This window comes from Mixophyes fleayi, chromosome 2, assembly GCF_038048845.1.
Source record: "Mixophyes fleayi isolate aMixFle1 chromosome 2, aMixFle1.hap1, whole genome shotgun sequence".
Taxonomy (NCBI): Eukaryota; Metazoa; Chordata; class Amphibia; order Anura; family Limnodynastidae; genus Mixophyes; species Mixophyes fleayi.
In genome coordinates this window covers 325,653,338-325,668,978 of record NC_134403.1, presented here as the reverse complement: position 1 = coordinate 325,668,978, position 15,641 = coordinate 325,653,338, and the positions used below count along the sequence as shown (strand labels likewise).

At 39.7% G+C, this 15,641-nt stretch overlaps 1 protein-coding gene across 1 annotated transcript in view; it reads left to right on the top strand.

Moving 5' to 3' along the window:
• AIPL1 (AIP like 1 HSP90 co-chaperone) overlaps nt 1-15,641 on the top strand; it is a 47,040-nt gene that overhangs the window by 16,407 nt on the left and 14,992 nt on the right. The window contains exon 3 of the mRNA XM_075196777.1: nt 13,532-13,720. Coding sequence (XP_075052878.1) covers nt 13,532-13,720 — 189 coding nt within the window. The remainder of the gene's footprint in view (nt 1-13,531; nt 13,721-15,641) is intronic.

The window sequence follows — 15,641 nt, the reverse complement described above, 5'->3', positions numbered from 1 at the left end:
TAGATGATTTATCATATGGGTTAGATAATATCATTTAATGGCTTAGTCTTTAGGACTTTCCCAATGTCCCTCTCCTCTGCTTATCCATAAATAGTCTTCGGTGGCTGTTGGAGACAAAATGCTTAAATGAAGCCCTTCCCTATGGATACTTTAATGTAAAATTGCTGACAACTTGTTATTATATCTTCCTGTTTTCTGGAAGTAGACAGAGCACATTATTAAAATACAGAATCAGAGTGATTTGGATTCGAGACTAGCAAAAATAAGCTTTCCATATTATAGCAGCACCCCGTCACATATTTATCTTATCAGATTTATATGGGAAGGACCTCTGGCATATCAGGATGGGTAGCATGTCCTTCTGCAGAATAATCATGAAGGTGCCTATTTTCTATATGCTTTTTTATGTGTAAGCTACTGGCACAAGTTAGTGAGACAGATCCACACGATAACACTTATGTTGAGAAATATAGGCACTTAACAGTGAGAGTAACCACATTGGTTTATAATCTAGCTAAAGAGAGCCGCCACATTGGTTTGCATGCATATTAAAAGGTGCATAACAGAACTTACAAAGAATCTCCTTCAAAAAAGGTGTCATGTTCCTCTGCGGTGCCCCATGTCACATATGGAGATCCAAAACCACAGGAGAACATTCACAAAAATTGTATAGTAAAGAAAAATGCAATCTGACTTACATAGAGGAAAAAAAGTTGCACAATGTAACGATAATTACATTTTGCAGAGAAGCAGGCTATTTTGCAGAGGTACAAAGTTGCAGCAATAAAAACTTTTTTTGCATTGTCATTCTTAGGAATGGCATTTTGCACTATAGTTGTAAATTCACACTTTGTAGAAATTATAGTCTACCAATAGAGCTGGGATGATAATGTCAATTAATTCTGCTGTGTATTGTGTGGTTGGGGTAAGGCTGGGAATGCAACCAGCAAAAGTGTTAATATGAGTTATTAGATGGATATTCCACAAAACAGTTTTTATACTTTTCTCATCTCTAGCTCTTTTCCATGTATCATTAGGTACTCATTGGTAGGGCAAATAATTGCACACTTAGGGGGCAATTCAATTAGCTGTGAAGTGTCTTGCGACCATTCCGGAGACACTGCACAGCGGATATTTCTACAGAAATATCCGCTCATTTTTTCTTGCGCCCCATAGTGGTGCGAGGAAAAATTAGTGGTATTTCTACCGGAGTACCGGTAAAACTGCGCAGCAGCGATGTTCTGAGAAACATTGTGGCTAATTGAATCTGTCCCAATAAGAAAATTAATTAAATTATTTCATTTTTTTTCATTTAGTTAAAAGCATTATTGTACATTTTTACAATCATGTGCTGGGATATAGTAAGGATTTAAAAAAATACCTGAAACAAGAATTCTTTTTGAAATCATTTATAATGCGGCTGCATCTTGTTTATGAGAAGAGTCTGTCAATGGTTTATTTTGGGGCCTTTTTTAAAATCCTTTTAACTGCAGGCTCATCATTTCCTAAGAAGATTACAGCAGTCCTTGAGTGATTGTGAAGATCAGATGCATAACATATGGCTGTTCTTCCTCTCCTCTCTGCTGGCAAGCAGCAGGCTGCAAAGCGTGCAGGTGCAATAAGCTCAATGGAACCTTAGCACATACAGAGTTACCAGGGGCTACAATACCTACAACCTTACAAGCCAAAATGAATAATGCATAGGCATCTGCACATAATGAGTTTATGTTTCCCCGGAGCTTGTCAGATAGCTGTGCTTTTAATGGTATTTCATACCTGACATGTTCACATCATGCATTATAACCTTATTTTACCTCTTCTAATGTATCATTTGAAACAGGATTACAAGTGAGGAAATTGGCCCTTATTGACATAACACATAGGGATCTATTTATTATTTATCAGTACAGCAATAGCACTGCTTTCACTGAAGGTAAACCCTAACCTTGCCAGCTCTCAAAGCACGGGGAAGTCTATTTAACAAGGATCACGGTGGCACCTCCTTCTGCTATCGTCATATTAAGTATATATTTAAATATATATTTTTAATATATTTTTCTTTTTTATACAAATGGAACTGAGAGCCCAAGTCAGGGCTTTTAGTTCCTCTGTGCATGCGTATATCCCTGCACACCGGGCTGCAAAAGCAGTAACCGGCACAAGGCAATGCCAGGCTGGCTGGTCACAGTATAACAGGGTGACCCTCAGTGTGGGGTCCCCCTGTCATAATTTGAATCAGCCCCAGCATATTCAGCACAGGGCTGGAGTACCTAGAGATCTTGGGCCTGCACAAAGTAAGCACCCATTTCCAGGGCCGGATTAAGGGAACGGAGGCCCCCCGGGCTAAGGGTACTGCTTCGGTGAAGGAACACTTATAGAAATCAGGGCTAGTGTGATGGATTGTTGTGCTCTTTTCTTGTCCCAAAATTATTTGCTAAACTTTTCTTGGCTGCTGTTTTGCCGACTGTACAACAATATGTTTATTTATAGAAGCGTGAAATTTAGTGAAATGCTATTTTCATCTCTGGTTGTCATCAAAATATTCATATTCATGGAATACCAATCACATGTACTGTAACTTGATTTTCTACGGAATGTGCAGGTAACCATGCATGGTAATTCAATTATTGTTGATGTGCGCTTAAAATGAATGATTAGTGTAATTTAAATTGTAATTAAGGTACATTCGCATGTAGGGGATAAGAGTCTGCACGAAATGAGCATTAAATGCTTATCATCTCAGACCAATTAAACAATTACCTGATCCAGATCTTATGATATCTATAAAAGTGTGTGTAATCAATGCCCCAAGAGCCCTGTGTCTCTCATTTTATACAGGGAAAGAACTGTTGTTTTATTGTTCTGTTTCTATTTCTGTTTCAAGAATTCTTAGAAATGAAACTCGTCTCCTAATAAAAAGCTTCAGTTCAATCAGTAATAATTATATGAAATTCAGTGCTTTGGCCAGAATCCTGTACAAGTGGAGGACAATATAATTTTTTTACTGCCCCACTTATGAGGGTCCAGTTACCTATAGCCAGGAACCTTAGTCTTTTATCATTTGTTTAAAAATTAATCAATTATTTCACAATGTACTCCTATAGGTAATTTTCTCCCATTATGTAATTTATTTGGAAATAAAATAAAAAATATACACATATACTTTAAACAACATAACTGTTCTCTAGGAGCATCCAGAGCATAATGAATGGGAACTGAACTCACTTGGCCACTCAGTCAACCACAAGCAGCTAGTGATTGGCTGAGTGATGAAGGCTTGTCTGGCTCCATTTAACTGAATGCTGTTATGTGTTAATGGTCTGACTCCATACAGATGCACTACTGTATTTCCACCACTAGTGGCCGCCATGAGGCTCATGTGCCCTAGAAGATGCTGAGCTGCCTCCCTCAGCTATACCTGGTAAACCTAATAACTACCCCCTTAAATAGAAGCCTCTTGCAATCAGGCCTGGCAGGATCATTGTAGTTCTTGGTTCCCAGCTTCATGCTATTTCAGAAGTATTCATCTTGTTATACCTAACTTTTTACTTTGGCTTATCTTGACCATGCTTCTTATCTGGGGCAGACCTAGACTTTATTTTTAGGGGGCGTCGGCATTTAGCATAGTCACGCCTCTCCTTCATTCTGATTGGCTGGTCCCGGTTGGCCCAGTCCCTGGTTCCATTTGGCCCCACCCCTCCTTTGGTTTGGTCTGCGTCTTGGCCACAATTTGAAGGTATGCTTGTGCTGCTAGTGGGGGCGATTTCCCAGATCACCCTACCCTCTGGATCTGCCACTGCTTCTGATTCTCTGGAAACATGGCAAGTGTAAAGGACTTTGTATATTTCTGAACTCTGGCTGGTTATTTTGCTTATTGTGCATTGCTCTGTGGATTTTGTGTACTTTGCACCTGCATCAGAGTCTGCTTACATCTGTGTTGCAGCACCAGTATATTCATCATATACTTGCTTTGTTCTGTCTTTGCCTGACCGTTTAGCCACAGAGATCCTTACCTTGCGTGTTGTAATCAATAAATATTACATTATTTCACCTTGATCATTGTTTCAGTTTGATTAAGGGTTCAGGCCGTCACAGGCTAATACGCTTGTATCGCCCCCTCACTTTCCACACAAGGCTAATACGCGGTAGATAAAAACAAACTTGTCCTTAACTTAAAATCTTGACTTCCCCTATCAATGTTTATATTTCTGTGTTTTTTTGAAATTCAACTCCACTTGGCTTTTTAGAAGGTCGCAGCGATCTTTGTCTCTCATCTCTTTTCAATAAAGCCGAACTCCATATTAGAACAGAGGCATGAACGAGCGCTATTGAGGCTGAAAGCCATCCTGATCTCTCCTACTTATCCTTCAGCGCCCACCTGAGGATTAATCATTTTCTTCAGCCTCTAGCAGGAAAATATATCAAGATTAAAACCTTATTACATTTTTTCTTTTGTTTTCTTTTTACATTGGAGAGCAACTATTTTCTTATATTTTAAAATTAATTTCCCTTTATACCTCTCCCTCACAATTTGGCACCCCCCTCCCACCCTAAAAAAGGCCTTGTACCATAGGCGGCAGCCTTGTCAGCCTATTGGATAATGAGGTCCTGATTGTGGTCACAATAGAACCTTGACACAGTGTCCTAATGAGCAGTTGCATATGATTTTTATTTATCTATTTATACTTTTTTTTGTAGGGGCCACCCACATAAACACTAAGGAATATTTTTATTTATTTATGATAAGCTCTGTTATATCTTGTTGCAATCTTCTAGGATGAAAATACAAATCATTCCATTTCATTCAGCAATTCATAGGCTCTGTCATTGTGAGAAGCTCTCTGGAACATTGGTTTTTGAAATCCACATATTTCCATGCTTCATCTTTCAGGGTATATTAAATTGAGCTTACCTTTTAATACAATGGAAGTGGGACTATGTCTTGGGCAACATTGAACTAAAGAGTCGAAACCTTTAAAAAAACAGGCCTGTCAGCAATAATATTACTGCCCATAACTGTACTGGGAATATGTGTTTGGCAAAATGTGGCTACCACTGACTAGAAGCATTTGCCAACTTTATTATCTAACATGCTTTGCCATAGTAAGACCTGATTGTAGTCATGGACACCTAGCTTTACCAGATGCTGATCAAACCATGCCTGTTAGCAGCTCCCATAATAACTGTAGTTTTTACACTATTTAAGGATTGTAGCTCTGTTAAGAGCAGGTGTCTAGTGCATTAATGTTTCTGAATATATAAATTTTCAATCCACTCTCATATTTCCCCTTTCTGAAAATCACCTTCCAAATAATGATAATGATAATGATAATTACTTTCCCATAACAAAAGACTGTACTTCAACCAAACCATTGGGGTCCCATACTGATCAGCTGTGTCAACAAACAGCATCTGCAGGGGCTTACATGCAAACTCCAGCATAGACGTGCGCACAGCACAGGCTGTGCCCAGACAAACCCTACTGCATAGCTGAATTTCTGTGCCAGGGCTGCATCTCTCAAGCTGTCAAAGATGGCAGAAACTGAGCTGCTAAGCATGCCTACATATGTTTTATTAATATGTGTTTAATGTGTGTGTGTGTGTGTGTGTGTGTGTGTGTGTGTGTGTGTGTGTATACATGAAATTGGGGACACTGTGTAGCATAATATGGTTTGGAGACACTATTTGGCTTAATATGGTCTGGGAGAACTGCTGTTTGGCATAATATGAACTGGAGGCACTACTATGGCATTATATGAACTGGGAGCACTTCTAGACACCCCTCCTATGGTAGTGCTAGATACGTACCTACGACGGTTGAGCTGTGGCGCACTGCAGCCCTCACTTCGTTTTTCTGGGTGCACACCATAATCAAGTACTGTGCATGCTTATGGACTCCAGGCTGTGAACTCTGGAACATCGAGGGTCGACCAGGCATGAGTTTCTCCGGAACTTCGGGATAACTGACGGGAGAAGAAGCAGGTTTATTTTGTAGACTGAGAACTGTTTTGCTGCTTTAATTTTTAATTTTGGGGCTGCCCCCATAAAAAGCAACATTTTATAATACGCATATTTCATAATGTTTTCCACAGCCTATCGGCTTCCACTTCTGCAAACAATTGACTCTCCCTCTTCCAAGTAGAGTCAACAAGGATGTCAGTTTGTGCATGGTTGTCCTAAGTAAGAGTAGCGCCCAAAGCTTGTTTTGTTATTGTGCCTGAATTTCTAAACATTCTGAAGTTCTTCATTTATTGCAGGATCTTCATTTTCATACATTTCTCCCTATGTGTAACACCAGTGAGACATCCCACAAAAGTAAATCTATGCAAAAGAGAACGTTTAAAAACATCTGCTCCAAGGCCTGGTTTAGAGGAGAATAAATAATATTAACAAGCATTTTTAAGTAGCAAAGTGAAAAGAACTAATACGATTGTAACAAACTGATACAATTCTTTACAATGGTGTATAAAATTTATACGGCAACGAGAAAAGAACTTGTCTTTGAATTGAATAGATTATTAATTTCATTACCAGTACGTGCAGAGATATATACAGTATAATAATTATAGTAGACTATTGGGGAAAAGGGGTTAAATAAACTTAAAGAACTCATATAAATTAGGAACTTAAACAATTCTCCTTTTCAGCCTTACTATAAAACAAACTAATAAACATGGAGATGTTTTTGTCTGGTTTACAGCATTGCAAACATTAATACATTTCTTGAAACCATTTTGCTCACATTTTATTTTTATATGATAGATCTTGGGGTGGACATTAATCTGGAGTGAGTATAAAATGTAGTTCTGTATGTGTTTAAATTCATTAACAATTTGCAGTTAAATGCAACAAATCTCCAGCTTTTGCTCTGCAGAGAGTAAAGAATATCTTGTTTCTTCCCAAATGATTCATGTGATGATCACGGTTTAGGGCATAGCTAACATCTCTTTAGCAGGGAAACACAGGAGTCCATTGTTCCTAATTCCCAGAGATGGTTAAAAGTTATAAAGATTTGTTCAAATAATGTCCTTATTTATCAGTATTGACCAACCATACAGAACAATTGTTCTTGATCTGTACATAAGAAACAGTTCTCATTATCTATTTTTCTGTGAGCTTATTATAAGCAATCATGAGAATTTCCAAATGCAACAAAATCACTGATCATAACGTTCAGTGATCATGCCTTCCTTGGGATTGTATTGAGTTAATTAGTATCTGCTCAGCAGTAGTATCCATGGATACTGGGTCAGAAACGGAAACCGAACATAAATTGCATTTTTTTAAAAAAAGAAACGCACGTAATTCGGAAATACGCACATCCTTATTCAACTACAAGCTGATCTGAAGATACGTGTCTTGTTGAATATGGGTCTAAGAGCGTTCTGCTTTGACAGACACAACACACTGCCGGATACGTCCAATACATATGTGAAAGATAAAGCCTCAAATGGACACATGAAATACATTTCTCATGATGTTACTAATGTCTACTGTACATAAAATTCATTTTTACAGTTGCTCCTGATTACAGACATGTTCTAGCATGTATACACAGCCATGATCAATATCAATTGGAACTTAACCCTGACCTGTAGCCAGGGCCGGATTGAGGGAATGGAAGCCCCTGGGCTAAGGGGGCCTCCATTCCCCCGGGGAGCCCCCCTCCCGCCCCCCAGAGAGGCCCCCCTGTGAGCCGAGCCGCCCCCAGCCCCCAAGGCACTTATCTCTTTCTCCTGGCATTGCAGTCCTTCCCTGGAGCACTGTACGCTCCTTACTGAGGAGATCTTGTGAGAGTGAGACTCATGAGATCTCCTCAGTAAGGAGACTACAGCGAGCTGGGCAAGGACCGCAGTGAAAGTGCTCAGCAGCGTTGATCGGGCCGGACCGATCAATAATGCTGCTGAGTACTTTCAGGGGGCCCCCTGGATGCCCGAGGCCCCTGGGCTGTAGCCCAGTTAGAGCTCGGGTTAATCCGGCCCTGCCTGTAGCTGGTGCAAGTGATATAACAGAAAATCACGTAATTTGAGATAGTCAAAGCTTGAATCGGGCGTGCCGTGTGCACTCGAGCTTGGCACACCCTTACTATACATTGGCTACGTGCATACTCTGATTTCCCTCCCCATTCTGCCCATGAAATTGTAGGCTGTAGTAAGGGTCCTTTCTGCTCGAAGATGAATTGGATATTACTGGATTCACTGATGTATATTTCGGTTCTGGGCATGCACAGAGCAATTTTACGCAAAATTTACCACGTGTTCCTTAATGAAAAAGGCCCATTACATTCACATGCAAATGTTGGCATCTGTGGGAAATGGTTCTTCCTACAGTCATTGTGAGGAGCACTGCTAAACATGCACTCAGACCCCCACTTACCATAAAATACCGCCACATACCCTCAGAAACGCATAAGCTGTTCATTGATACTCACTTGCCACTCAGATGTCCCAACATGTGGCTACACCTCCCCCACATGCCACTCACACCTCCCCCATATGTCTACAAACACCTGCACAGACAGAGCCCCCAGAGGAAGTAGGGCATACACTGCACTTGCTCTCCCCTTTTAATTGGATAAGCTGCATGACATCCTTGCGTTGTGCAGAGGAAGTCACATGACACTGAAACCAGCTGCTCCCATTTAGTTTTATTCTCTGCTTTATAACAATAGGTCGGACAGGGAGCACAGAGCTTGGGGCTTTAAGTGAAGGCACGACGGGCCTCTTGTAACCTACCACTGATTTAGTGTTTCATTTAGAGATAGACGGAAATCCTTACCTGGGCATCTATGCATGCATTTCAATGCATTTCTGAAATGTTGTTTTATTTTGCTTGCAGAGATAACTCTGGTGATTTTGATTGCAACATACAAATACAGGGCAGCTTTATTTTAATTCTGGTAGGACATGCCAACCTCCCAACTTTAAATTTATCTGCATGTTTTAAATCACGACCCCCTAGCGGGTACATACACAAAAATCACATTATCAGTACTTGTGTCCGCTGATACTACATCTGGTGCATTACCCTTATGTGTAGAAGGTGAATGCAGCAGCAGTTCTTGTATAAAAAATAATCTATTGCCCACTATGGCAATTGCTGTTTCTATAGATACAGCAATTTTAACAAATGCCATATGGACCAGCTTTGGTCAAAACTTTAATGAGTATAGTTACAGCACTATGAAAACAATTCACTTAACTAACACTGTGAGGTCACAGAGGTCATCTAATCCAATTAGCAGTTAAGCACTTATGCTTCAGGCACATGAGATGAGGGTAGTTGTGGTGAAATTTAATGCAAATTGAGTTTCATGGCAGAACAGGGCGTTTTGCAGAGTTGTGAAGTTCAGTCGACATAACCTTTTGAGTTTAATTTTTGCTTCTATATTCCTAGGCAGAATGGTGAAGCATTTGGTGTAAGAATGAAGACAGCTGGGTCGATGAGGGTTAATTCATTCTGTGGTGTGGTTTGGGTAGGACAAGGACCACTTAAGGCAAACTCTAACAGCAAAATGTTCAAAGTTTGTCGCCAAATAGGGAAGGAGTCAAAAATTCTGTGCAATAGTTTTTAAAATGTAATTAATCTCTTGTATCCTTGTTTTAAAATTTGCATTCCTCTTTTACAATAAATATTGTAAATTGTTTTATTTCATTGAATATTTCAATATTTTTTAAAAAAATATAGTCTTTCTAGAATACACTGGGTAAAAATTTACCTCAGAAATCCACATTAAGTCAGGTATATTTGGTTCCATAGCGGGATTTTTTTTGCTTTATAAAGAACATGACAACTAACTGATGAAATAACATACATTTTAAATAAATAAGTATTAACTGATCGCCATGGAGGTGGCTGGTGCATATCTTTAATGTGAGTCATACCTACCACCCTGCGTTTCTGCCACAGTAAATTAAAACATCATCTGTGGATTCCGATGCAGAATTAATACAACAGCATCATCCGAGTGACCATATGGGGCCTGATTCATTAAGGGACGTAAACACTGATTTTGTGTGTGCAATCTACACAATTACTCGTGCCCAGAACAGGACCATACACCACAGAATGCATTAATGTTTAATTAATCTTTGAGCACAAAGGATACTTACCACAACCAAGCAAGCATGCAAGCAGCAGTATCCGATTCAAGCTCTGGGCATCTCTAGGGTATGTGTTTTTCTGTCATACCACTTTCACCAGCTACAGGTCTGGTCTAAGTGCTGATTATTAGTGAAGACGGTTGTATATACATGCTACAACATGTGTTTGCAATCAAGAGCAACTGTTAAAATGTATTTTATGTACAGTAGACATTCATACAATCATAATAAATGTATTTCATTAAAAAAAAAAAAAATGTGTTATCATTAATGCCCCATGATTCATATGCCAACACAAAGGGACTTGTTCTAAGTTGAAAAAATACATCACTTTTACCTATTTAAAACCCATGTTGGAAACTAGAGATGGACAAATTTACTAAACTGTTCCATATTCGGTTAGAAATTTTTTCAAATTTCTTTGGCGGAATGAAGTGTTTCCAGACCTACCGAACCGCACTGCACTGCAGGGTGAATTGACCAAGATTGTCCCACTTCTGTTCACAACCTAATTTTTGTCGTCTGTTCCTCTGTAAAATGAATATTGTGTGAAATTTTGACAAAGTGAATAGGTGAAATCTGTTATGGAGGAACATTTTTCCATATTTAGAAAAGTGTTGCTTTTTAATACTGAATTAAAATTTTCACCTGTTCAAACTTTATATTTCTCATCACTCTTTATGGAGGATAATGTTACAATTGAGATCCATGGGGAATAAACCATCATTTTAGTCAATGGAGCAATTTTCAATGGAGGAAGGACAATAGCTTCCATGCAAAAGTTTCTCTATTCTTTACATATTTCATCTTTGTTTTTGTTTTGTATTTTTATGTAGTATTTTTGTTTATCCAATGATCTTTTTATTTATTTTTCACTTTCCTATTTGCCCCTCCTATTTTTTTGTTGCTGTCTTCTGCTTGGTTTAACTTTATCCTTTTTTTTTGTGATCGTTATCACTATCACTGTTGTGTGGTTTCAGACTGTATAAATAAATATTGGGATCTACATGTAGTTGGCAGTGTGCAGTGAAATTAATAAAAAGCAATGTTTGAAATGTACCGCTACTTTATAAATAGGCCAACTGCAACGATATCTGATTCACATGTACAGGCTTTAAGATAATTTCTCTTTTGTTATTCTCCACTGATTGAAGTTTGTATGCGGCAGACACCTTATAATAATTCCCTTTATGTTTGCTAGAGAATCTGCAATATTATCTTCCTTTCACTTTGATGGGAAGTTTAATTATGCCTTCTAACAGTGAGCGCTTGCAGTATTTCTGCCTTCGGAGACACTGACATTTAATGGTGTGAATATCTGCATCTTATTTAATTGAAGTCATTGCTGGGAGAACAGAAACGTGTTTTAAATGTTTAAATATGGCCAAAATGGGATGATTACACATCAATATACATACTTTTCTCATTAACTATTTAAAAAACAGAAACTTTCATAAATGCATTTTCTTTATTATCTTGAGAGGCAGGCAAGGGGCATGCATGTTTAAAAGCTACTGGAATATCTTAATGTTATTGAGTAATTTGCAGCACAGAAGGGTGAGCAAAATAGAAAAGCTAAATCACTTTTAAACATCACTGTGCTGTTTCATGTCATTGAGCCTTTACATATAATTTACACACATTCCTACGTCAATTTGTGCAGATGATTGGGACGTCTATAGTAAATATCCTATTGCCAGTGTTAGTACTTAACTGTGTCACTGCGTCTGTGTTGCCCCCCCCCACAACTGTTTAAAAAATACATTACCTCAAAAATATGTCTCAACAACATAGCTTCTGAAGTTGGACGCACACACTGCTTCACGAGGGGGGTCTACAAGATCTTCCTCCTCCGCCTCCGCCTCCTCCTCCCCCTCGTCCACCCCAGCAACCTCGTCCATGACCCCTGGAGCCCCACTCAGTGGCGGATCGCCCCGATCGCCCCCCCTAACAGGGACTTGCTGCTGACGGCTGCACACTGTGCAGGTCTGATCAGCATTGACAGTGTGCTGCCCGGCTGCTCTGATTGTGTTTTAAACACAATCAGAGCAGCGGGACAGCACACTGTCACTGCCGAGCGGACCTTCACATACTGTGCAGCCGCCGGCAGCCTTAGAAATAAAAAAGGGGGCGGGGCCTAAATCGCCCCCCCTAAAATCGCCCCGGGTAGAGCAGTTGCCTAGAACCGCCCCTGGCCCCACTCCTGATGGAGAAAGTGGTCTAAGAGCCTACATTAAGCGTACGCACTAAAGAATAACGTATAAAAGTCAAATTAAATACGCAAATGCGCAGATCTCGGCCTAAGATTCGCTTTCGCGATCATTCATTGTTTTTTTTGTGAAGTCTTTTTAAAAAACAAATGTGGGTCAATGTAAGCTCTGCCCATAACTTGCCAAAACCCAATCAGCCCGGACAAATCCACATTTATATTAAACTACACCCACTTCAAATTGCTATACCCCTTTCTAGGCTCGAAATGCGGGAGGTATTGTGACATCATAAAATAGCAGCTGTAGTCCTTCAGACCATTTTACAGGGCCACACGTTGATAAGCATGGCTTAGTAAATATACTGTACAGCCTGTTTTCCTGACTGGTAGATTAGGGTATTCCTAAATGCATGAATGGGAGATATTCACAATTGTGTATAATACTATGCACAATATTGCAGAAATGATGATAATGGGATAATGAAAGGGGTGGGAATTTTGCATAGTTGATGACAATAATCATGTTGCAGATGTACAGTTAATTTGCAGCACAGGTAAAACAGAAAATGCCCCTGACCCTCAGGATCTGCCATGCAGCGGGTCCCATTATCTCCCTGGGCCCCGGTGCACAGCCACTGCTTGGTGCCACTGCTTTCAGTGGGGTGTCATTTAGTATGGGCACATTATATAAAGCCTGCACTTTGTCTGCACCGTCAACCTCTTATGTATGTACTCTGCTTTTATTTATGATTTGTCTTTACAGGTGCTTTGTTTTTGTATGGTTCCTTATAACTCTTGTCCGGCACTGCTGAGTTTTGTGGCACCTTACAAATAAGTAATGATAATTGTTCTTTACAAGTAAACCAGTGTATTATTACTTAAGCTTGCTGTTAACAAATGGATATTTAGAATTTAAGTGCAGAACCTAATGTAACACAAAATGCATTTCTCAATAAATTTACCTATGATACATAACCGAGCAATACTTTACTATAAAAATGGAAGTGTTCACATTCATTTTGGAGAGGTCCAAATGTGGAATTAGTACTTTAAACTGTCATTTCGACTTTTGCAAGACCATCACAGCTTATATGTACGTTGCATGGCATAATATAATGTAAATGTAACATTGCATGCCAAATATCTTTTCTACTTATAAGTGTTTTGTTTTGATATCATTTTTGCTTAAAGGCTATTGATCTGTGTCTTTCTCTGGCAGCACACTGGTTTATATCCACTGGTCTCCAAGAGCTTGCGACGTATTGCAGAAGGAAAGGACCCCACAGACTGGCATATGCACACTTGTGGACTGGCAAATATGTTTGCCTACCATACATTGGGTTATGAGGACCTAGATGAGCTGCAGAAAGAGCCTCAGCCTCTTATATTTGTCATTGAACTGTTAAAGGTAAATTCATTCATACAATCGCTCTACCACAAGCAAAACTTGGTCTAATTTATTATCTGCCGTAAAGATATGAAGGTTGGTGGTCGCGGTGGGGTGTCTAGCTGGTATCCTTTACCTGTCTAGTAAAACACATAGCTGAACACATTAAAGTTGGGCAGATCTTTTTTTTTTTATCAGAGTAGGCTTTATTTGCACATTTCTTATTAAAAAAAAATAACATTTTTCACAACAGAGAACATATTACTATTTATATTTGCATTTAATAATCAGGTTGTAGAATGCTATACTTCATCCTCGTGAAAGGTAAAATCAAATAGCAATGCAACAGTTCCCCACTGTGGTCAAATTCTAATGAAAGATGCCACAACCCTTGCGTCACTTTATTAAGAAATAACATTTTAAATAAAGTATCTCTTAGACACAAAACTATCCATGCAGATTTTGGGCAATCCCTGCTATTTATCCAGTCCCTGCAGTCCTTAGCTCCAGGACCTCCATTTTTGACCTGAAGAAGAGTATGCTCTCAGCATGAATGGACAGAATATTCAAGCTACCAATTGTCTTGCTACACCCTTACACATTCATGGAACTCTTAATTACTCCACGTTCACCATGAGGATATGAGACACGGTCCCAAACAGTGTGTCACGTCTTTTACTGGAATTTGCTACTGACTGGTGTTGGCGCGACGAAACTGAGAGGCGAGGAGTCTAACGCACTTCCGGTGTTCACCAGGGAGCCCCGCAAGGAAGTATGGACTTTGCTGCGTGAAGTGCGCAGGTCGCGGTTCTCCCAGATAGTCACCAGTACAATAGATAAGGCGTAGTCAGGCAGGCCGAGTCGGAAACCAAATAGCGCAGTACCACGGAGGTTAGGCAGAGAGTAGTCAGGGACGGTAAAAGGGTCAAATACCAAATGAGCAGCGAAGTACAGAAGGGAGGTACGGAAGAGCAGTCAAAAACCAAGCCAAGTATACAGGAGTAGCCAGGAAAACAACAAGGACTGCAGGGAAGCTGGAGTATGGGAACCAATACTCTGGCATCTACATGGTGCCAGAGAGAGACTTAAATACTAGAGAGGAGGAAATGAGTGGAGATGGACTTCCGGCTATCAGCCTCAGCTGATCGTCGGGGAAATCGTCCGCGTTGCTAGGGAGCCAGGTCGGCAAGTGCACATGCGTGCGCCGCGGACATGTGACCGAAGACATCCCGTTGCTAGGCAACGCGACGGGAGGTAGTGGTAGAAGGCGTCCGTCTCCGGCACCTGTGGGAGGTGAGGAGACGGCGCCTGACACCGTGAGACCATAAGACATGACGGGTCTGAGAGTAGCAAGGGCTGTCTACAAAGGGACAACCTCATTTAATGTGCCTTGACATGTCAAGACAAAACACTTCTTTTTTATGTCACTGATATTCTTAACAGGGATCCTCAGAAAGGGATCTTACAGGATAGTCATTTGTAATAAAAATTATTTTCTGTTGCTACACTGACAATTCATTCCACAATGACTTCTCTGATATTAGTTTTCCCATTACAGTAATGGCTACACTGACTTCAATGATAGTAGTTTTCCAATAGAAAGTAATGACCCCATAGAAAGTGATGGTGCTTATGTCTGACCAAGAAAATTTTTTTTCCAGGAAATTCATTGGTTAATAAAGTATCAAGAATATCAAATTAAAGCTTTTTTATCTTTTATTTTGATACAGCGGTAAACCTGATCAATGTTTGCAAATACAATACGCTTTTATAAATAGGCGAGTAATGATACCGTACATATACGAAGCATAAAGTATGGAAGCACCACTTTGATCCTGAAAAACAGACCATGCTAGTACATTGATACATATCTCTTTTATCATATATTACTAGGAATAACAAGATTAATTACAGACCATAATGCAAAGTGGCAACACATTCT